Raw genomic sequence first — 25536 nt, forward strand, 5'->3', positions numbered from 1 at the left:
CGGCATCCCCAGCATCCCCGTTCTGTGTCTCTTTGAATTTTATTATGAGCACTCTTCTAAGCTGCATACCTTCGGATGAGACCCTCCTGGTGTAAACTTGTGAAGCACTGAGTCCCAATACTGTTTGTGGCTCTTATGAACTTCTTTTGAGCACTGTTCCAGCGGGGAAAAAAGAAGGAAGACAGCAAGAAACCCCTGCCAAGAGCCTGACACGCTGACAGCCCCACAGACCTCGAGCTGAAACACCTGGCAGAGCTACCTGCAGAGTCCTACATTGGAGAACGGTAGGCTTTAAAATTGTCAATATTTCTTTTTGGATAAAGAGAACTGTGTGGAGGAGGAGAAAGGCTGAGCAGGGAGATAATAATTTACTGAGCAGAGAAAAAGGTGAATAAATCGCTGTTACCTGATCCACAATTGCTTGCAACATTTGGAGAGATAATCCCTGTAATTATAAAGTGTGTACAACGACCCATAAGCCTTTGTATGAGCAATACTGTCAAGGGAGGGGAAATATAAAGGTATACAAAGGGAAGAATCAGAGGGAAACAACAAGTCAATGGCACCGACCAAACCCCGTGTAAAACCGCAACAGGTGACCCCCAGCTCCTCCCCTACAGCTATGGCAGCTAAAACAGTGAAGGTAACAGGGACAGCAGCGAAACCCTCACAATCCCCTCAAAAATCCCCAACAAAAGGGGTAACAGCAGAGACTCAAACTGGGAGAGGAGGGGAGGTGGAGTGTGGTCCATCTGGCAAAGATATCTTGGAGGCGATTAAAGTAAGCAGTGAGGTGTTGTTAAACAAAATTGATGCCCTGGCTGTAGATGTGTGCTCAATAAAACATGAGTTTGACAAAATACAAAAAAAAACGGCAGAAATCGAAATTCGTGTATCCAAACTGGAAGAGGATCTAAAAAAGGATAATAAAGGATGGCACATATTGAAAAAACAAATAAAAGAGCTACAGAACAGGGCGGTAGATACAGAGAGCCGCCTAAGGAGAAACAATGTGCGTATACTGGGTTTGCCAGAACGAGCGGAGGGAGATAATCCAGTCAAGTTTGCAGGAAAATTATTAACGGAAATATTGAATTTGACGGAAGCATCTACAACGTTTGTGGTGGAGAGGGCACACAGAATTTCTTTTCGCCTCCCTAAACCAGGGGCACCTCCCCGCCCTTTTTTGATACGTTTATTGAACTACAGAGATCGAGATCAAATTCTGTCAACAGCCAGGGAAAGGGCAGATATTAAATATGAAAATGTTAAGCTACTATTTTTTCCCGATTACCCGATTGAGATTCAGCAGCAAAGAAGAGAATATACAGAAATCCGTAGAAGACTGAGGGAGAAAGGGTTAAAGTACAGTATCTTATACCCTAGTAAACTACGAGTGACGGATGGGGCACGCACCCTTTTTTTTGAAACACCTACCCAAGCGGTGGAGTGGTTAGATACCAAATAGACAGATTGGTGGTAGAGAATGTTTCCCATGATAGGGGGACGGTCAGGACTGACCCAATGTATAAATTTGATATATGAGACTTCCTCTCCGTATAATAATAATTTTTTTTTTTTTTTTTTTTTTTTTTTTTTTTGGGGGTGGGGGGGGAGGAGGGATAGGGGGGAGGGTGAAGGTATAAATTGGAGTGTATAGGATAATATTATATAGTGTTATTTTATTCCCTTAGGGAAGAAGGGAATATGTATTTTGAATGAGTGATTGATCATGAGTATAAATTGATCTATTGGGTATAATTAATTAACAATAAGCACTTGGGCACTTAACACATGAGTGATGGGAGGTGGAGAGAAATTGTTCCTCTCTTCCTCCGCTCACTCTGCTATCTGGTTGAGGGTGGAAATGTTTTTTTTTTTTTTTTTTTTTTTTTGTTTTTTTTTTTGGATAGAAGATATAAGGAATTGCAAAATTATGTTAAAACTAAGCTAAAGTTAAATAAGGAATACACAAACACTAACGGTTCATTTTGTAGTTATGAAGTAATATAAAGCTATGTAATAAGAGGGAAGAAGAGGTACAATGGGGGATGGGGAGGGGGTTGAGTTTTTTTTTTTTTTTTTTTTTTTTTTTTTTGGGGAGGGTGAAGGTATAAATGGGAATATATAGGATAATATGGTACAATGTTTGTTATTCCCCTAGGGAAGAAGGGGATATGTATGATGAATAAGAGATGGATTATGAGTATGATTAAGTATATTGGTTATAATTAATTAATAATAAGCACGTGGGCACCTAGGTGTTTAAAAACATGTGAATGATGGGGGGGAGGGAAGCGGAGAGAAATTGTTCTCTCGCTCTCTCTCTCCTTTCGTTCACTCTGCTGTTTGTTTAAGGGTGGAGATGGGGTTAATTTATAATTATTATTATTATTATTATTTTTATTTATTTTTTTCTTCTTTTGGGGAAGGTCCTAAAATATGGAACAATATAAATACAGGTGTGTAGGTGAAATATGCAGCTGAGTAGAGGAGCCTGCCGCATAAGTGAATGGGAGATAGGTGGTCGTTTTTTCTAGGGATTAGGAAAGAAGGGTGGGTTATGTTAGATACTAGACCTAAAAAAGAGATTATGGTCAGTAAAATAGGGGGTAGAAGAAATTCCTCTCCACTCCCATCCCAGAATGGATGGGGGAAGATACAAGAGAGGGGAGTGGGGAGGGGTAGGGCGGGTAGGGTGGGGGGAGGGGGAATGAGTGTGAGAGTGAAGAGAGAATGGGGAAGTCAATGGTGTGATTTAGGTACCCAAGAGATACCACCCAGAAGAATGGAGTGGTATAGTGAACAATCGAAGTATAAATTCCTTACATATTCTAGATATCATGCCCGGAAAGGATAATTGTTTTTCGATTTTATCTTGGAATGTTAGAGGATTGAATTCAAAGTTTAAACGTGCATTAATGTTTCAGTATATAAAAAAATATTCTCCCCAACTGATTATACTACAGGAGACACATTTAATGGGGAAAAAATTAATCACACTAAAAAAAGCCTGGATACAGAAAACATATCACTCTACGTATTCTTCATATGCTAGAGGGGTGTCGATCTTGGTGAATAAATCTTTTACAGGAGAAATAGAAAAGGCTCATATAGATGCGAATGGAAAATATGTTATTCTAGTATATAGGATGGGTAAACAGAGATATGTTATAGCTGCTGTGTATATTCCACCTCCATTCTCGGTGGCAGTACTGAATGAGATAATGGAAAAAATCATTCAGTATATGCCAGCGAGATTGATATTAATAGGAGATTTTAATGCGGTCTTATCACCAGAGTTGGACAGACCAAAACCCCCTAAACAACATTCAACAGAATTGTATAACTGGGCTCAGGTAATGGGGGTAACGGAAGTTTGGCGGTGGAGGAATCCAGGAGAAAGGGGATACTCATGTTTTTCCACTTCCTATAAGACGGCATCTAGAATAGATTTAGCGTTTACTGACTCCACGATGTTAGCAGATATCGTGGAGGCCAAATATCTGCCGAGTGGTCTTTCAGATCATTCTCCTTTATATCTGTCAGTACGTATTCCAACTCCTAAAAATGCGTCTCTGTGGAAATTAACTCCGCAATGGGTGGATCACCCAGAAATAGTAGAGAAAATGGAATCAATAATGATGGAATATTGGGAGAATAACGCAGGATCAGCCTCGGTAGAAACGGTATGGGATGCGTTCAAAGCCTACACACGAGGGCAATATATATCAAATATTTCAACAGTTAACAAAAAACAGAAGGTGAAGGAACAAGAGCTGAAAATACAGATTGAAATACAAAGGGAGAGGTATGGGCAGGATTCCAGCAGCATTAATTTTGATGAAATGATGGCAGCACAGAGAGATCTTCACCTACATATGGAAGAAACAACTAGATTGGAAATGCATAAAAATAGACAGAATATTTTTGAACAGGGAGATAGGGGGGGCAGATTTCTGGCAAGGCTGGCGCAACAAGAACATCAAGCCACAATTATATCAGAGATTGAGGACTTTAATGGACAGATAGTAAAAGAACCCAAAGAAATATTGGAGGCCTTTAGAGAGTATTATAGTTTGCTTTATACCTCCTCTCTCCCGTCTGGCCCCTGCCCAGAGGATATGACGGACCTTTTGGACCGGATAGCCTTGGGGTGGCTGTCAGACGGGGAGAGGAGAGAATTGGTTCGGCCCATTGGGGTGGAAGAGATTATGGAGGTTATACGTACGTTTTCGGGAGGAAAGGCACCAGGCCCAGATGGAATTCCTGTAGAATTTTATAAAAGGTATGGAGCATTAATAGCCCCTAAATTAGTAGAAGTATTTACAAGCGGGTTAATGCAAGGAGCCCTGCCAGAATCTATGAGAGAGGCACACATAACACTAATATATAAGGAAACAAAAGATCCAAAGTTATGTTCATCATATAGGCCAATTGCATTATTAAATATAGATGTAAAAATATTGACAAAAATACTGACACTTAGAGTACAGCCCCTGCTTAGAAATATAATAGATTCAGATCAAACAGGATTCATGCCACAAAGGACAACAGATATTAATTTACGTAGGCTTTACACGAACATACATACACATCATATGCATGAGGGATCAAGGACAGTGGCCTCTTTAGATATTGAGAAAGCCTTCGATACGGTGGAATGGCCATTTCTCTGGGAAATACTTAGGAGGATGGGATTCCCTCTAGTATTTATTAAGTGGATTCAAACAATATACGAAAGGCCAATGTCTGCAGTGAAATTAGGGGGAAGATTATCGTCTTTTTTTCAATTGCATAGAGGCACGAGGCAGGGCTGCCCTCTCTCTCCAGCGCTCTTTGCAATTGCAATAGAGCCAGTGGCAGAGGCTCTTAGGACCACACCCAATATTCAGGGACTCCGGGTGGGGGGGCTGGAAGAGAGAGTAGCCCTGTATGCCGACGACATGCTTCTATTTTTGAGAGATGCGGGTCCATCTTTGGAAGGAGCTCTGGAATTGCTGAATGTTTATTCGGTATATACAGGGCTTAAAGTAAACTGGGGTAAGTCAATATTATTCCCTATAGATCAAGGAGCACAGGAAACCGCTGCCCCAAATACGCTGTTGAAATGGGTACTGGAATTTAAATATTTAGGCATTAGAATATCTAGACAGGTTGAAGATTTTCGGAAATTAAATTTAGATCCGGAGGTACAGGAGCTTGGGAGGAAAATAAAGATCTGGGCGACACTGCCTCTGTGTTTACTGGGACGTATAAACCTAGTGAAGATGAAGGTATTGCCTAAATTTTTATATGTCTTCAGAAACTCTCCACAGTGGCTCCCAAAAAGTTTTTTTGTAAAACTACATGGAATGCTCTCTGCATTTATATGGGCCAATAAACCAGCTAGAATTAAATTAAGCACACTTATGAGACCGGAAGTGCAGGGGGGATTAGCATTCCCAGACTTCCATAAATATTATACAGCGGCACAGTTAGTGACAGCAGGGAGATGGTTAGACCCGGATGGATACGATTCGGCCACTATGTTGGAAGCAACAGTGGTCCAATCGGTAGAAGCACTACAGGGACTGCTGTATAGGGGTATTAAAACAAGGAGAGATTTGACACCAGCGATGAGAACAACAGTCAAAATATGGAAATCCGTCATAGGAAGAGAAGGGGGAAAAAAAAATAATTTATCTCCAAATACCCCTCTGTGGAGGAACCCTGAATTACCACATATAGATTTGGTCCAAGACCCGGGAGCATGGACTAAATATGGGGTGAAGAAATTATCACAGTTGATACAGGGAGGAAAGTTTCTATCATATGTGGAAATGAGACAGCTTTGGAATATCCCCGAGAGTTATGAGTTCAGGTATAGGCAGCTCAGCCATGCCTTAATAGCCCAGTTCCCAGAGGGGACCCCGCAACTGATGGAATCAGATGTAGAACAAATGGTAAAAAGCGGGAAGAGGACAATCTCAAATTTCTATGGATACTTGATAAACACTACACCTTATGATATAAGCAAACTAAGAGAAAATTGGAAGAGAGAAGCTCCGGGTTTGGAGAACTGGGAGGAAGTATGGAGGTTCCCATTGCAGATACTGGTATCACTCCGAGATAAACTGATACAATATAAAATTATACATAGAAGCCATTATACACCATACAAGTTGTATAGGATTTCACCGACCAACTCGCAGAATTGCTGGAGGTGTGTGGTTGCTCCAGGAGACTTTATGCATATATTCTGGCTTTGTCCAAAAATAGCAGCGTTCTGGAGTGAGATTCTGAGAATGATAGCAAGAGTGACATCTGTAAGGTTGGAACAAGAAGTGGAGATTTGTCTCTTAGGATTAATAGGGGGTAATGTTATTTCAAAAGAAAGGAAAACGCAGATAGGCCTGTTGCTGTTCTATGCCAGGAAAGTAATAGTCCTAAATTGGAAAAAAACAGAGGCTCCTTCAATAGCACAGTGGAAAAATCTAGTAAACAGCAATCTGATATTATACAGAGAAACATATTGTAATAGAGGATATGGGGAGAAATATAGTAGAGTATGGGCAAATTGGATAGAGAACCCTATAACAGCATCAGGATAAAGGGGGGAATTGGGAAATTAATCACACCATTGGGGGAGGAGGGGGAGGGAGAAAGAGAAATGTATGGTATTGGATGGAAGGATATTGTATGGATGCTTTGAAGAAATAGAGGAAGGTCAATGTCAATGCCATTGGAATCTAAGTGAAATATGAATGTAATGTATGTGTACGATTTTATTTTTTGTATGGAAAAAAAAAGAGAGAAAATTTAAATAAAGAGATTTATAAAAAAAAAAAAAAAAAGATTTCATCTACATTCTCTAGCCGCTTGCTGATGAGGTTGCAGATTTCAGCCGTTAACGCGGTGCATGCATCCATTTTCTTAACAACGTACGGGGTAGTGGAATTATTTCGGCACATGGACTCATACTGTTGGTGCACTAACGCTTCTTTGGCTTTAATCTCGTTCAATCTTGTATTAAGGTCTTCAGTTGAGCAGAAACCTTTTAACTTTGTCCTACATTCCTTTGCTAGCTCCTTCCAAGAGTTGCACACCTTGTTGAATGCCTTTTCATTTTTCTTAACTGTTTCTTCGTGCATTTCTTTGCCCTTTTCTGTTAGGCTTCGCTCTCTAGAGCTGGATCGTACCTGTTGTGACTCTGTGGGTTTGTCTGTTTCTTCAGCAGGTGACAACATTTTGTTCTAGTGTGCCTTTGCCTTTCAAGTGTGAGTGTGCCTGAAACCTAACTTGAATAAGTGTTGGCTCAAACTTGCTACTTAGGGCTACGACAGATAACAGGTGTTCACACTTGTAACTAAAGATTAGCAAACAATGCATACAGTACTACAAAATGTTTTAAACGAATATACTGCTGACACTTTCTAACCAGACAATTAACCCTTTACGTAAATAACTGCAGTTTAGTGGATTAGGAACTTGGAAGATAGCGTTGCTTTAAATCTGACACTAGGCCTCTAAACATGAATATAATAACTTGATCACTGGTTTAGCAAAATATTAACTATTTGGCTCGCATAGTAGTTAAGGGCGGCTTCCGGATCACATATAAAGAGCCCGCTATATTTAAAAGTCCACGTGACACGTTTACTTTTTTAGCCAAGTCTCTGTTGCCAAGATGGCGTCCGCACGTGTCTTGCGAGGCGTTGGGAAGCCTTTACTCACAGTTCGATGAAGACAGCGACGCAGCTGGTGATGTCGAGTCTCCACCGCAGCGACGAGTTTTCACTGTTACGGCCCCTTTGGCATCGAATAAATAACAAGAGGAGAGCTTCTGACGGGTGCAGTAGTTTTATTCTTTCGGAACAAAGGTGCGCAGCAGGGTTGAATATTATTTTCTTTATCTCCTTGAGCACCGTAAACATGAATATCGTAAGCACCATAGCACCGTGAAAACTGTAAATGACATACAACACACTTATTTACAGTTGTCACCAAAAAGGGGGTTACAGGGTTAATTACAGTTGTCTGCACACACATCTAATTACATTGAACATTCAAAGAAACATGGTTACATGCAAAGTGCCTTGGATTATATAGTGTATTTAAAACCAAACAGCATGAACAGGGTTTATCTCTAGAACATATACACCTTTATAACAATGCACACTTTTCTGCATACCTCGATCCGCTTGCCAAGGGGGGTACAAACTTTAAGCTTTAGGGATTTTCTGCAGAGATCTTCCATGAAATCCTATGCAGACAGCTAACATGTGGCATCTGAGATACAGGAAAAGGCTTTCTTTCTAAGACAGGAAGAAGGAGTGGTCTTGTAATCCTGCTGATTAAAACATTCCCCAGGGAACCAAAGGGAGGCAGAAAGGTTCCACCCAGCAGTAAGTGCTGAACAAGATCCACAATGATAAGCGGACAGTTACAGATTGTAAGCTCTTATGAGCAAGGCCCTCTTAACCCTCTTGTATTGTAACTAGTAAAAGTCCACTCACTGTCATGGAACTTCAGATCAAAGGACCTTCATTCCAGGTGTAAGGCCCCATACACACGACCAAACATGTATGCTGAAAACTGGTCCGCGGACCAGTTTCAGCATACATGTTCGGTCGTGTGTAGGCGCGAGCGGGCAGAATTCCAGCAAACATTTGCCCGCCGGGCCTTTTCCCAGCGGGCAAATATTCCTGGACTTGTTTTAAAACCGTCCGCTGGAATCCTGCCCGCTCGGACATGTATGGTCGTCTGTACATGTCCGAGCGCCCGCCGTCCCTCGCATGCGTCGAATGACTTCGACGCATGTGTGGAAGCATTTAAAAGGCAGGCCCGCCCACGTCGCCACGTCATCGCCGCGTCATCGTCGCGGCAACGGCGCGGACACGCCCCGCGTATTGTTTACACGCGGACTTCTGTACGATGGTTAGTACAGCCATCGTACAGAAGTCCCCGGGCAGACATGTACGGTGAAAACGGTCCGACGGACCGGTTTCATCGTACATGTTTGCCCGTGTGTACCCGGCCTAAGAACAAAAGTCTATCCAATGGAGAGATATAGAGAGACCACCATAGGATCAGATGGGGGAAGACTGACGTCTGACCAGTTTTATGGCTTTCCAAACCTCCTCAGAGACTGCCCTGCCCCCAGTAGTGTACACCGCCCTTTATTACCAGACCAGAGACTTTCCTGTCATCTTCTGAGGAGAATGAAGAACATCAACTGCCGCTCTTTCCACTGGAACGTTGAGTTGGGCAATATGGGGAGATTTGGGTATAGAGAGACCTGTAATCTTACATATCAATAAAAAATCTTATTCCCGTACCCTCTAATTTTAGGGAAATCCCCCCATTTGTGTAACATCGAGTGTTCACAACCTCGGGAACAAAGGGGGATACTGATGGGTAAAGTTTATCTAATTTGGACAGAACTAGGAACCGTCACATCAGAACCTTCAGACTCGCCTCCACCAAGGTAATGTGTAACAATCCTTGGTAGGCGTGAGAGAAGACCCCATGCCATTCCTCCAAGTCCCGTACCTATAAGAGGTCTCTCTCCCATTCCACCATATAGAGGGGCTTAGTGAGATCAGCGGATAGTGACTTGTAGATCACAGATATTCCCCCCTCTACTCCATGGTCTGGTCACACCATTGTTCATAGGCCGTGATTCTGGGGGGTTCGGGTTTAGTCCCCCATAAAGAGTGTAAAAAATGGGAGATCTGGAGAAATCTGAACTTCTCTGTCAGGGACATATCCAGTCTACTTATACAAAAGCTCAGAGAGATCGGATCTGAAGACTTGAAAAGTGATCAATCCTATACAACCCTTTGTTCAGCCACCATGTAAAAGCTTTGATGTCCATCCCTGGAGGAAATTGAGGTTATGAAACAGATGGGCTAATGGGTGACTATCAGAGACCAACTCTGGGTGACCTCTAAGTCCCCCCCATAGGGTTACTGAATGAGAGAGAGTTGGAGGTAAGATAGAGGCACAAGGAGGACACCACATTAGGTAGTCCAGAGTGACCTGGGGATCCGCCTGTCATTCCATATCCACCCAATCGGGTTTAGTAACTCGGGAATATATGATTAAGATCTGGGCTAGTTGAGCGGCTTGATAGAACCATAATAGGTTTGGCGACCAAGACCACCTTTATCACGAGGGTGAATCAGAACCCTCTTAGACACTCAATGCCTTCCGACCCCCAGATGAAGTGAATCATTTTTGCTTGAAAATGCTGTAGATGGTCTTTAATGATAGGGAAGGATAGAGAGCGGGAGAAGTATCGTACATGGGAGAGAAAAGTCATCTTATTGGAATGACCCAACCTCACCAGGACAGATAGAGCTGTGCCCATTGTTGTAGATCTGCTTCTGATTTCTTGTACACCGGGAGTGGGGAGGTTGGCTGTATACACTTGGTCTATGCTGGCGGCTAGATTCACCCCCAGGTAAGGAATAACTGAATAACTCCAAATTAAGTCAAAATGATCTTTCAAGCGTGCGGCTAGTGTGTGCGGGTCCGTGATATTTAATGCTTGCGATGTGGACATGTTGGTGTACAGGTCAGAGAGCGCTCCAAACTGTGCCAGCTGTAGTGTAGCCACGGCCTTCTTCCACCTCTTACACACGTGATGGTGAGGGCGCCCCCTTAGTGAGTGTTGCTTTTTATTGATTTGTGGATTTTTATTTTTGCAAAATATGTTTTTTAAAGTGGAAGCAGTGGACTTGCAGAGAACAATATATTGAGCACAAAATATTGTATGTTTATAAGATTTATACTTTATTTAATATAGCATCAAATATCATAAGATGAATGAAGTAGGTGTAAAGTGGAAGCAGTAGATCTGCAGAGAATATTATTGGGGCCCCTAGCACTTTATATATGAATGTCTCCACATATTTTAGTGTATTTGTGATAATTGATGGGCGGCACACACAATAGGACAGCGCTGTGACACATAATGCTCTTCTAGGTGATAAAGGGAAGACTTACCTTTGTTACAGCAGCAGTCCGGTAGAAGTTATTTCTGGAGGTATTTGTTGTTACACATAGCGCAGGTTTTTTTCTATTTATATTGGGGACATAATTGCCCAAATCTGGGGATCAGGAGCCATTTCCACCCTTTACTTTTGGCTGGGGGTCTTTGTATCCATATAACAGATGTTCTACATGACTAAATCTCACATCAATTTTACTGCAAAATCAAAGGGGCCAAAATGTCTCCCCCCTCCCCCGAGCAGTAATATATTTCTATCCCCCTTGGTGGGAGTGGAGATGACCCATCTATAAGGATATACAGTACATACACACACAGCACAAGGACGTGTTCACACTACGAGACATTTCTCAGGGCTGCAGTTCCTCGGAGCTCCACAAGGTGGTGATCTCACTTCTACTTCTATGGAAGACAGGAAGTGATGTCAGGTACACACAGGAAGTTGCGGGTGAGAGGTGAGTCGGGAGGAAGTAGAGAGAAGACGTTGCTGGAAGTGGCAGCAGAGGAGGTAATAAGATCTTATTTTCTATTTACACCCAGTAACCCCGTCATGTCCGTCCTCTTCCTCCATAGTCACTGTGACGTCTTTTATCTCCAGCAGATGATGATACACACATATATAGTGTGGAAACCTAGATTAACCCCATTCAGGGGGATCAGTTGATGATTAATATATCTTTCTTCCAAAGCTGGCCATACATAGTACAGAGAGGGGGCGGGGCTCCATGTCTGAATGGATACACAGTGCTTTGACTCGGCTCGGGTGCCCTCATAGAAAGCTGCTGGCTGTGGGGGCCCTTGATAGGAGGGAGAGGCCAGGAGCAGCAAAGAGGGACCTGAGAAGAGGAGGATCTGGCCTTCTCTGTGCAAAACCAACTGCACAGAGGAGGGAAGTATAAAAATATTTTTTTAAAACAAGACATTACAATCACTTTAGGGCTCAACAAATCCCAGATTACCATGGTGACTAGAAATGGCATCCTGGGCTCTTGTCAGCTCATTCTCACTGTTGGTCTGAATAATGTTTCTGCCTGAAACCCGGGCACATTATTCAGACAGGAATGTGTCTCGGAGCGGGGCCAGGCGGGGGAGGAGGAGGCACCCGACCTGTAAAGTGAGGGGAGGACTGGACAGGACAGCTACATGAGAGGACTCATCTCACTGATCTCCCGCTGCCGATCTTTCTCCTTTCTGCGGCCGCATTACTGTCACCATCGGCTCCTGCTTCCCCCCACAGCTGCCTGTGTCCCTGCAGAGCCCTCCGGCAGAACAGAGAGGAAGGAGCGGGACCAAATCTCCAACATGGCGCCGCCTCGGCACTGCCACAAAGATCCCCACAAGGTGCTGAGAAACAGGACTACAGAGTCCTTACAGTAGTAACCAGGACAAGCCTGCAAAGCAGCCAGCTAAGAGACCAGCCAGGGAGGGACATGCTGCTTTATGTACACAAGACGTCCTCTCCATCCACTCTGCTCTCACACACTGCTGGGGGAGATGTACAGGACATGCAGGAGGACACAGGGGAGGGGGATTGTATTACTGTCCTGTGTTCTGCACCCCATGTCCTGTGTTCTACATCTTTCACCTGCACCCCATGTCCTGCAGTGAGCTGCACCCTGCACCACATGTCCTGCATTCTGCACCCACAAATTACTTACCTTGCCCCAGTCACTGACAACCCACGCTAATAAAATTTGTCTCCTAACTTTTTTAGCTGGCTCCTAGATTCAAAACAAATTTATCAAGCCCCGCCTTAGATGATTTCCTCCCCTCCCCCTCATCTCCTTCATTATGTAAGTCATGGTGAGATAATCTCCCATTGGCTGAGCAATATTCTCATTTGTCTCTGAGCTCCTTCTTGCTATTCCTCGTCCTGCCTGTTGTTTCCTTGGATTGATTTTCTGTGTAGTGACCCCGGCTTCATCTCTTGGATGCGCTTGTCTGTTGCTTGTCCTGACCTTTATCCTGATTCCTAATCTCCTCCTCATCTCTCCTCCATATCCTCTTACACAGCTTTTCTCCACACCTGCAGTGACCCTGGGGTTGGAAACTTGGCACCAGCACTCAGCAAAATCCATCCCCACCATTAGGAGCTCCGGAGAAAATTGTCTGGTATTTACATTCCATTCCTCCGCAGATCACATGAGAGCTTACTTTCACAGATCCCTGACAGATTTCTGTATGGTAAAGGTCAAAGTTCACTCTTCAGTTTAGGAGAGGTAGGACACACCCAGGAACAATGATTTGGTTTGCATGGGAGCCTCATATAGAGGGCCCCTCAAATCTCCACATCCATATGCTCATCCATCTAGAGTCTATGGCCCGGATTCACAAAGCACTTGCGCTGTCGTATCTCCACTTATTCGCGTAAGTGCAAATATGCGCCGTCGTATCTATGACGGACTCAGAAACCAAGATACGCCTGGAAATAGGCTTCATCCGACCAACGTAACTAGCCTACGCCGCCGTAGAGTGGGCGCATATTTACGCTGGTCGTATTTGGCGCTCCCATTGATTTTCTATTCACATATGCAAATGAGGGAGATACGCCGATTCACGTACGTACGTACGTACGTCCGTCCGTCCGACGCAGTGCGCGTAAAGTCATATGTCCGGCGTAAAGATATGCCCCATAAAGGAGGTGTAACTCAGCAGCATCCATGCAAAGGGAACACAAGCCGACGTATTTTACGAAGTTTTCATTGGACGTGAATATGACTAGGCGTAGGTTACGTTCAGGTCGTAGGCAGTGATCCGACATATCTTAGGCCTCGTACACACGACCGAACATGTCCGCTGAAACTGGTCCGCTGACCAGTTTCAGCGGACATGTTCGGTCGTCTGTACGTCCGACCGGACAATTTTCCGGCGGATCGGACAGGTTTTCAGCGGACAAATGTTTCTTAGCATGCTAAGAAACATGTCCGCTGGAAGCCTGTCCGTCGGACATGTTCGGTCGTCTGTACGGACTCACCGGACATGTCCGATTGGCCGAAAGCCCTCGCATGCGTCGAAGGAATTAGACGCACGCGTGGAAGCATTGAACTTCCAGGGCCGCGCACGTCGCCGCGGCGACGGCGCGGCCATGTCACCGCGTATCGTGTACGCGCGGATTTCTGTTTGATGGTGTGTACAACCATCAGACAGAAATCTCCGAGCGGACAGTCCGTCCGTGTGTACGAGGCCTTAGGGAATAGTTCCGACGTGATTCTGAGCATGCACACTGGGGATGCGCCGTTCGTTAAACATATCTGTCTGGCGCTTGGCCCATCATTTGCATGGGGTCACGCCTCATTTGCATGGCTCACGCCCACTTCCACATACGCCGGCTTACGCCTAGGAAACCCAGGGCAGTTTTGGCAACACTGGCTTTGTGAATACAGTGCTTGCCTCTCTGCGCTGCGTCGGCGTAGCGTAAAGGAGATACGCTACGGCGGCATAAATATGCACCGCTGTATGTGAATCCGGGCCTATATGTTCTATGACATCACACTGACCTCACAGCTCCTTCCAATGTTCCTCCAACTGCTTTTTTTCTGATGCTCTTAGGATGTGGGCGGACCCTTGGCATCTTCACTTACAAAGTGGGACTGTTGGTGTGAAAGAGAACCTGGTTGATGGAGAGTGTGATGAGGCTGAAGCATTATGGGTGGAACTGCATACAGATGTGCGTAGTTCAAAATTAATCATTGGAGTTTGTTATAAACCACCCAATGTTAATGAGGAGGTGGAGACTCAGCTCCTTGCACAGATGGAAAGGGCTGCAAGGTCTGGGACGGTGATAATAATGGGGGATTTTAACTACCCAGAAATTGACTGGATTAATGGCACTTCTGGGACAGTTAAAGGACAAAAACTTAAAAACCTATTGCAGGACAATTTTATGGTGCAGTTTATTGAGGCCCCAACTAGGAATGATGCCCTGTTGGACCTGATAATCTCAAACCATGCAGAGCTTATTACTAATGTTCAGATAAAGGGTAGCAGTGATTATAACATGATTTCATTTAATGTTAACTATAAGCAAGAAATACATACAGGAAATATTAAAACACTAAATTTTAAGAGAGCAAATTTTCCAAGGATGAGGGCTGCTCTCCAGGACTTGGACTGGGAGGGACTATTGGCACAGCTGAACACAGAACAGAAATGGGAATTCTTCAAAAAGACTGTGTGGAACCTCACTGCAAAGTATGTTCCCATGGGCAATAAGTTTAAAAGGCTAAAAATAAAACCTATGTGGCTCACGGTCAAAGTTAAAAAAGCTATAAACAATAAGAAAGTAGCTTTTAAAAAATATAAAAATGAAGGAACACTAGTATTGTTTAAATGTTACAAAGAATATAACAGGATATGCAAAAAGGAAATCAAGGATGCAAAAATTCAAAACGAACGACAGATTGCAAAAGATAGTAGGACAAACCCCAAAAAATTCTTTAAATATATTAATAGTAAAAAGGTGAAGTCCGAGCATGTAGGCCCCTTACAAAATAATCTAGAGTGGGTGACTGGGGACAAAGAGAAGGCAAATTTATTAAATGTTTTCTTCAGCTCTGTGTATACAATGAAGCATGGGGGAGCTCGTGTCCAAAATGGGGGTGGGAGTGACACAGCCTCAAATCCACAATGGCTCAAAAGTGATATGGTCCAGAAATATTTAGACAGAATAAAGGTGGATAAAGCACCTGGACCTGATGGCATCCACCCACGGATCCTAGGTGAGTTGAGCTCTGTCATTTCAAAGCCACTGTATCTAATATTTAGGGACTCATTAAAGACAGGAATAGTACCACTGGATTGGCGCAGGGCCAATGTGGTGCCCATATTTAAAAAGGGAACAAAGGGCCAAATCCACAGAAGAGATACTCCGGCGTAAGCCGTCGTATCTCTGGTTCTAACTTTGGAACTGATCCTCAGAAGCAGTTTTCCTAAGTTAGGCAGAAGATCCGACATCTGTAAGGGACTTACACTGCCGGATCTTAGGATGCAGTACCGCATCCGCCACTGGGGGCATTTCGAGTCGAAATGCCTCTGTTAGTATGCAAATTAGCACTTAGGGCGATCCTCAAAGCTTTTGTGCCTAGTTTTTTCGCCGTAAGTGTTAGTTTGCCTGGTGTAAAACTAGGGCTGCTTTTACAAAGTGTAAAGTTAGTCACACCTTGTAAAGGCCCATTCAAGCGACGGCATTTGGTATGCATTCCCGAGGGAGAACTCCACGGCAATTTGTAAATTCCAAACCGGCATGGGTTCCCCCCCAGGAGCATACCAGGCCCTTAGGTCTGTTATGGGTTGTAAGGAGACCCCCCCTCCGCCGAAAAATTGACGTAGGGGGTCCCCCTACAATCCATACCAGACCCGTATCCAAAGCACGCTACCCGGCCAGCCAGGAAGGGAGTGGGGATGAGCGAGCGCCCCCCCCCCCCTCCTGAGCCGTGCCAGGCCGCATGCCCTCAACATGGGGGGGTTGGGTGCTCTGGGGCAGGGGGGCGCACTGCGGGCCCCCCCACCCCAGAGCACCCTGTCCCCATGTTGATGAGGACAGGACCTCTTCCCGACAACCCTTGCCATTGGTTGTCGGGGTCTGCGGGCGGAGGCTTATCGGAATCTGGGAGTCCCCTTTAATAAGGGGGCCCCCAGATACCGGCCCCCCACCCTAAGTGAATGGATATGGGGTACATCGTACCCCTATCCATTCACCTGTAGGCAAAAAGTAAAAGTTAATAAACACACAACACAAGGCTTTTTAAAATATTTTATTATTCTGCTCCGGACGCCCCCCCTGTCTTCGTTATTAGCTCAATTACCAGGGGGGGCTTCTTCTTCCACTCTCCGGGGGTCTTCTCCGCTCTCCGGGGGGGGGTTTCTGCTTCCGCTCTCCGGGGGGGCTTCTCCGGACTCCGGGGGGCTTCTTCCATCTTCTCCCCTCTTCCGCTCTTGACTCGGCGAACCCCGGTTCTTCTGCAGCTCTCCGGTGCCTTCTTCTTCAGCGCTGGCTGCCTGCTATGTTTGTGTGTTAGCTCGATTTCTAACAGGCAGCCGGCGCGGTCTTCTGTGACGTCATCTTCTCTTCTGTTCTTCTCCCCTCTTCCGATGTTGCCTCGTCGCCTGTTGTCGCTGTAATGATGGAAGCGCGCCTTGCATCACATTTATATAGGCATCACCGTCCCATCATGCTCCGGTAGGTACCCACGTGGTGGGTGCCTACCCACGTGCACCCACCACGTGGGTACCTACCGGAGCATGATGGGACGGTGATGCCTATATAAATGTGATGCAAGGCGCGCTTCCATCATTACAGCGACAACAGGCGACGAGGCAACATCGGAAGAGGGGAGAAGAACAGAAGAGAAGATGACGTCACAGAAGACCGCGCCGGCTGCCTGTTAGAAATCGAGCTAACACACAAACATAGCAGGCAGCCAGCGCTGAAGAAGAAGGCACCGGAGAGCTGCAGAAGAACCGGGGTTCGCCGAGTCAAGAGCGGAAGAGGGGAGAAGATGGAAGAAGCCCCCCGGAGTCCGGAGAAGCCCCCCCCCGGAGAGCGGAAGCAGAAACCCCCCCCGGAGAGCGGAGAAGACCCCCGGAGAGTGGAAGAAGAAGCCCCCCCTGGTAATTGAGCTAATAACGAAGACAGGGGGGGCGTCCGGAGCAGAATAATAAAATATTTTAAAAAGCCTTGTGTTGTGTGTTTATTAACTTTTACTTTTTGCCTACAGGTGAATGGATAGGGGTACGATGTACCCCATATCCATTCACTTAGGGTGGGGGGCCGGTATCTGGGGGCCCCCTTATTAAAGGGGACTCCCAGATTCCGATAAGCCTCCGCCCGCAGACCCCGACAACCAATGGCAAGGGTTGTCGGGAAGAGGTCCTGTCCTCATCAACATGGGGACAGGGTGCTCTGGGGTGGGGGGGCCCGCAGTGCGCCCCCCTGCCCCAGAGCACCCAACCCCCCCATGTTGAGGGCATGCGGCCTGGCACGGCTCAGGAGGGGGGGGCGCTCGCTCGTCCCCACTCCCTTCCTGGCTGGCCGGGTAGCGTGCTTTGGATACGGGTCTGGTATGGATTGTAGGGGGACCCCCTACGTAAATTTTTCGGCGGAGGGGGGGTCTCCTTACAACCCATAACAGACCTAAGGGCCTGGTATGCTCCTGGGGGGGGAACCCATGCCGTTTTTTTCATTGAAAATTGGCATGGAGTTCTCCCTCAGGAATGCATGCCGAGCGACGCTGTCATTTTTTTTAAAAATTATTTGTTTTCCCGGCGCGTCTTTTTTTCACCCGTCGCAACTTTAGTGTCCCGTCGCAATCCACAAAGCCGCCCGGCGTCAATTACGTTCGCGCGATGCACGTCGGGAAAATGACGTCACACGCATGCGCAGTACGGCCGGCGCGGGAGCGCGCCTCATTTAAATTGTAAACGCCCCCCGGAGAGGAGGAACGCCTTACGACGGCGGCACTTAACTTACACGGCTTGAAATTTTTACGTAAGTGCTTTGAGGATCAGGCACTTAGGTAAAAACTTTAAGTCAGTGTAACTTAACTGCTGCAAGTTAAGTTACGCCGCCTGGCTGAGGATTTGGCCCAAAGTCTTTACCAAGTATCTACCGTGTTTCCCCGAAAATAAGACCGGGTCTTATATTAATTCTGGCTACAAAAAACACACTAGGGCTTATTTTCAGGGGATGTCTTATTTATTTATTTATGGTATGTACAAAAAAAATTCTCCCCCTGTCAGCTCTGGAGTAAGCATTGTGAAATTCTGTAATCCCAAAAATAAACCTTTGTTTAAAGACCTTATAAAATGATGTAATCCGTTCTGTAAAAAGATGATATCATGTGCAGTGTGTCTCCTTGTGTAACATTATTGTGGAAAATACCTTATTTACAGTGCCGATTGCTGCTCACGTGACCCACTGGAGCTCTTCTTCCCTACTTCAAATACTGCAGAGGGAGGGGCCAAGATCCCCAATGACGTCAGCCCCACTCTGAGTACTGCAGTAGGGAGGGGCTTAATAAAGTTTTTTTAAAAAAAAAAACAGCTGGCATCAGCCGGGAGGAGAGGAGAAGAGCTCTGGCGGGTCATGTGAGCGCCCAGCAGTGCTGTAAATAAGGTATTTTCCACAATAAAGTTACTAAAGGGAGACACACTGCACATTATATAATCTTTTTACAGAACGGATTACATGTTTTTACAAGGACTTTAACTAGGGCTTATTTTTGGGGTAGGGCTTATATTGCAGCCATCCCAGAAACTCACGCTAGGTCTTATTTTCGGAGTAGGGCTTATTTTCCAGAGAAACAGGGTATAGACCTGTTAGTCTAACTTCTATAGTTGGGAAGATTCTGGAACGTTTAATAAAAGACCACATGGATGAGTTCTTGCTGGAAAAAAACGATTTAAGCAGCAGACAACATGGATTCATGAAAGACAGAAGTTGTCAGACAAACCTGATTTCCTTTTATGAAGAGGTAAGTAAAACCTTGGACAGAGGCGTGGCTGTGGACGTGATATATTTGGATTTTGCAAAAGCGTTGGATACAGTTCCGCACACACGGCTCATGTGTAAGGTAAGGTCTACAGGATTGGATATATCAGTTTGTAAATGGATAGAAAATTGGCTGAAAGACAGAATTCAGAGAGTCGTGGTTAATGATTCTTACTCTGAATGGTCCAAGGTTATCAGTGGTGTACCCCAAGGTTCAGTGCTGGGACCCTTACTTTTCAATATATTTATAAATGATATTGGGTCTGAGATCAAAAGTAACATTTCTGTCTTTGCAGATGACACCAAGCTATGCAGTGGAATAACGTCCTTACAGGATGTCTCCAATTTACAAGCCGACCTCAATGCTCTGTCTAATTGGGCGACTAAGTGGCAGATGAGGTTTAATGTAGATAAATGTAAAGTTATGCACTTGGGGGCTAAGAATATGCATGCATCATACATACTAGGGGGAGTACAACTGGGGGGATCTGTAGTGGAGAAGGATCTGGGGGTTTTAGTTGATGATAAGCTCAATAATGGCATGCAATGCCAAGCTGCGGTTTCCAAAGCGAGCAAAGTCCTTTCTTGTATAAGAGAGGTATGGACTCCAGAGACAGAGATATAATTTTGCCCCTGTACAAATCATTAGTAAGACCTCATCTGGAATATGCAGTTCAGTTTTGGGCACCAGTTCTCAAAAAGGACATGGGAGAACTGGAGAAAGTGCAGAGAAGGGCAACCAAACTGATAAGAGGCATGGAGGAGCTCAGCTATGAGGAAAGATTAGAGGAACTAGATTTATTCACTCTTGAGAAGAGGAGAATAGGGGGGATATGATCAACATGTACAAATATATAAGAGGTCCATACAGTGAACTTGGTGTTGAGTTATTCACTTTACGGTCAACACTGAGGACAAGGGGGCACTCTTTACGTCTAGAGGAAAAGAGATTTCACCTCCAAATACGGAAAGGTTTCTTCACAGTAAGAGCTGTGAAAATGTGGAGTAGACTCCCTCCAGAGGTGGTTCTGGCCAGCTCAGTAGATTGCTTTAAGAAAGGTCTGGATACTTTCCTAAATGTACAGAATATAACTGAGTACTAAGATTTGTAGGTAAAGTTGATCCAGGGTAAATCCGATTGCCTCTCGGGGGATCAGGAAGGATTTTTTTCCCCTGCTGTAGCAAATTGGATCATGCTCTGCTGGGGTTTTTTGCCTTCCTCTGGATCAACTGTGGGTATGGAGTTGGGTGTATAGGATTTTACTGTGTTTTTTATTTTGTTTTTTTGTTTTTTGTGGTTGAACTGGATGGACTTGTGTCTTTTTTCAACCTGACTAACTATGTAACTATGTATGTAATGACATCAGAATGTCTGCTACAAACATTTAACCTGTGTAGTGTGGGGGTCCTGTCTGGGTAAATTATACCTCAGTCTGAAGTGGGGCTTTAATAAAACAGAAAACTGAATGGTGAGGTGAGGAGGATTCTAGGAATATCATTTAAATGTTGCTATTTGTATTCAGATCTAGAGTTTTCCTCTTGTGAAGTCTGGAGATCATATGAGCATCACATTGCCTCCACCTCCCTCCCTGATAGAATAGAGAAATACAAAGAAGATTCTAGAAGTCACCAGAGAGATGATGGAGGAGAGGTGAGCGGTGCCGGGAATTCTGGGACATTATCCAGTAACAGACAAGGGATGTGTCTGGATGGTGACTGTATCATTGTGTGTGTCAGGTTCCTATAAGGTGTCAGGATGTCACTGTCTATTTCTCCATGGAGGAGTGGGAGTATTTAGAAGGACACAAGGATCTCTACAAGGACGTCATGATGGACAATCAGCCGCCCCTCACATCACCGGGTAAGAGGAGACTTTGTTGTAAAGGAGAGAGCAGTACGGAGGCTCCACCTAGATCCCCCATCATCTGATAAACACATAGAAACAATGTATTCAGTCAGTGTGTGTGTTTCCTACAGATGGATCCAGTAATGGGAACCCACCAGAGAGATGTCCCCGTCCTCTGTATTCCCGGGATTCCACACAGGAAGGTCACACCATCCCTCACCATTATCAGGTAGATGAGTGACAATCACTAATAGTATCATTAGGATCTGTACATTATCTGCATTGTTACCATTGATGTCATTTTTATTCTATATTCAGAGTGGAAACCTGAGAGATTCTAAAGTTGAGGTTAAAGAAGAGATAAAAGAGGAGGATGATGAGGATGGGGTGATGGAGGAGTCAGAGTCTCTAAAAGAACACAAAGATCTCTACCAGGACACCATGGTGGAGTCATCCAGCTACAGAAACCCACCAGAGAGATGTCCCCGTCCTCTGTATTCCCGGGATTCCACACAGGAAGGTCACACCATCCCCCACTGTTACAAGGTTGGTGGGATGGATCATCTATAATATGGACTCCTAGAGATGATGTGTGGATTTTTTTATGTGATGTCATAATAATAAATCTTATAGTTTATGGATGATATTGACTTTCATTTTCTGGCTTTAGAGTGGAGATCCAATCGATATAGAATTTGAGGTTAAAGAAGAAGAAGAAGAAGAGACGTATGTGAGGGATGATCAGCAGTCTATGGAGGAGGATGGAATAACGGGGACATTTATAGAGGAGGACACTCTTACAGAGATCAGCGCAGGTGGGTCATTAACACTAAATACATTCCTCCACCCATACTGCTCACTGATTGGTCCAAAGTAGGGCAAGGATTGGGTAATAATCTTCCTTCTCTATGCTGAAAACACAATTTATTGATCTAGACTGGATTCATGGAGGTTCTGGGGTTCAGCTGGCAGCAAAATGTTGATTTTCACCATAAATGTTGCTCTACCTAGGCACCTTGTGCTTTGGGTCTTCTGCATCATGCCCAGGTCTAGCATGATGTCTAGCAGAGCAATTCTCCCAGAGTTACGTGCTCTGTTGTCTGCTGGCTTTGTTGGGTGGGTGGAGGGATATACTTGTGGATTGATTACAGATTGCCAATTGAAGGGATATGTCTGTATAGTCTCAGACCCAAGTCACTGAGTGCAGTCTCAGGAGATGGGAGGCAGTGGTGTGGGATCTCTGCAACTTGTCTCATGTAAATATTTAAGCTTCCACTGATTACTGAATACCAATATTATGAGTCCTGACCCTTACACTGTATAATTTGTACATTGCATATTCCTGACCCCTGCACTATATAGTCTATGTTGTACATTACATCATTCTGATACTATATAGTCCTATCTGTTGTGTCTTATACAATATGTTGTACATTACATAGTCCTGACTTCTCTCTCCCCTCTACCCACTGCTATATATATACACATAATATGTATTCTCTTTAGTTGCACCCATTTTCTACCAGCTGGCCTTTTTGTATCTGATGATTTGATTGGAGCACAGACTTTTACATGTTGATAATAATGTGATAATATCCTAAAACTTTGGAACCTTAAACAGAAAGTGATAATGAGGGAGGAGTCAATAACCCAATGATGGTGGTTTTCAGGATCAGTCCAGTTTTCATCTTGGTTTTTTTCCCCCCATCCTCACTCTCTGACCTCTGGTGGGGCTCAGCCCCGCTGTTATTCATGACTAGGGATGAGTCGAACACCCCCCCTATTCGGTTCGCACCAGAACCTGTGAACAGACCAAAAGTTTGTGTGAACTTTAGAACCCCATTAAAGTCTATGGGACTCGAACGTTTGAAATCTAAAGTGCTAATTTTAGAGGCCAATATGCAAGTTATTGTCATAAAAAGTGTTTGGGGACCCGGGTCCTGCCCCTGGGGACATGTATCAATGCAAAAAAGTTTTAATAACTGCATTTTTTTGGGGGACAGTGATTTTAAATGACTTTTTATCCTTCAGAAATTACACTTTGTGCAGGGACAGATCTAAGCGCGGGAAACAAGCGCTGCTTTACAGGCATACTTTACACACCGCCCAGGTACGAAATTTAAAGGACTATTTCACTTTTATTGTATCACTTTAAGCATTATTAAAATCGCTGCTCCTGAAAAAACGGCCTTTTTTTAATACTTTTTTTTGCATTGATACATGTCCCCTGGGGCAGGACCCGGGACCTCAAACACTTTTTAGGACAATAACTTGCATATAAGCCTTTAAAATTAGCACTATAGATTTCTCCCATAGACTTTTCCAGGTTTTTTTGCGGTTTTTCGAATTTGGCGCGAACACCTCAAATTGTTCGCTGTTCAGCGAACAGGCAATTTTCAAGTGGAACATGAATTTGACTCGAACTCGAAGCTCATCCCCATTCATGACTAAATCATGGATTAAATAAGGAAGTGCAGGACTGGTAAGATGGTAATGATTATGGTTGCACCGATACCACTTTATTAAGAGTGTACAAGTACCGATACTTTTTAGTACTCACCAATACCGATTACCAATACTTTTTTTAATGTCATGTGACAGTTTTCAAAGCACAATACAGACTAATGATATATGTGGCACTGATTTTCAGCACTGACTGATGGACAATAATATGTGGCACTGATGGCTGGCACTTACTGATGGGCACTGATATGTGTCACTGATGGGTGGTACTTATGGGCACTAGTATGTGGCACTGACTGATAGGCTCTGATTTGCAGCTTGATAGGTGGCACTTATGGGCAATGATAGGTGGAACAGTTTAGTAGTTAGTGGCACTGAAATGCAGCACTAATAATTGCTGGCAGCATGGCATGATAAAATTAAAATCGATAAAAGAGTGAGTATACAAGAGCCCATCTTGATGCACCCTGCACTCAGCCCCAGTAAGCCTAGTCAGAATGCAGCAGCAGACATCTTGTTCCACCCAGCCTATATAGTTAGTGAACTATATGGGCTGGGTGGAACAAGATGTCCGCTGCCGCCTTGTGACTGCAAGCTACTGAGGTTGAGTGCAGGGTTTACCAAGATGGGAGTCACAGTGTACAGTCTCTGACAGAGACTCGGGCTGTCACTTCCATTGATTCTGATGGCCCGAGTCACAGATGTTGATGGGTGGCACATGCGGCTGCGACCCACACCCCTGCCTCATAAGCTTACCTTCCACTACAAGGACTCGCTCTCACTGTGCCAGTACCTGCGCTCCACTCCGCCCACTGTTTTCCGGGAGCCAGTCTGCATGCAAAGCTATCGGGTGAAGCATCAGGAGCATTTGCCGGAGTACAAGTATCGGTGCAACCCTAATAATGAGTTATAGAGGGGGGTGGGACACTCATCCTATAATCCCCTCATCACTGTCACTCCTATAAAAGACAGTTCTCGTTGTTTCCTCACTCTCTGACTAAGGTCCATGAATAAAGAAATGATCTGGTAGGAGATCAGAGGACCAATTTACTTGTTACCTTGAGGGGGGAATTGTAAGATCCTCAGAGACAAAGCTGCCTGATGTGGGCGGTCATGGTTTAGGGGAACCAATCTTCTCATGTCTAGTAATAATCTTTTTATTTCTATTATAGTAGATGGACGGGAGATGAGGAAAACCTCAGAGGATTGTCTCTCTTTGCCTCCAGACTGTAAAGTAGAAGATGAGGACATCACACAGTATAGTCCAGGAGAAAACCTGACTACCTCAAATGTCCATCCGGCACCACACAGTGTAGATGGACCATCGTATTCCTCTTATCCTGAGGAACCTCAGACGGTGAGGGATGGTGCCATCCTTCCAACAGAGAAGAGGTTTTCCTGTACTGAGTGCGGGAAGTGCTTCCGTTATAAATGCCATCTTAATGAACACATAAGATCTCACACAGGGGAGAAGCCGTATTCCTGTACTGAGTGCGGGAAGTGTTTCCATTCTAAATCCAATCTTAATGTTCATAAAAGATCTCACACAGGGGAGAAGCCATATTCCTGCCCTGAGTGCGGGAAATGTTTTTTAGTGAAGTCTCATCTTTACAAACATCAGAGATCTCACACGGGGGAGAAGCCGTATTCCTGTCCTGAGTGTGGGAAATGTTTTTCACAGAAGTCCCATCTTGACACACATCAGCGATCTCACACGGGGGAGAAGCCTTTTTTCTGTCTGGA

At 44.7% G+C, this 25536-nt stretch overlaps 1 protein-coding gene across 1 annotated transcript in view; it reads left to right on the top strand.

Annotated features, from left to right (window-relative positions):
• Positions 1-25536, top strand: part of LOC120935227 (zinc finger protein OZF-like) — a 57236-nt gene that overhangs the window by 30556 nt on the left and 1144 nt on the right. Inside the window, exon 3 of the mRNA XM_040347393.1 lies at positions 25306-25493. Coding sequence (XP_040203327.1) covers positions 25306-25493 — 188 coding nt within the window. The remainder of the gene's footprint in view (positions 1-25305; positions 25494-25536) is intronic.

The sequence above is a fragment of the Rana temporaria genome, chromosome 4 (genome assembly GCF_905171775.1).
Source record: "Rana temporaria chromosome 4, aRanTem1.1, whole genome shotgun sequence".
Classification (NCBI taxonomy): Eukaryota; Metazoa; Chordata; class Amphibia; order Anura; family Ranidae; genus Rana; species Rana temporaria.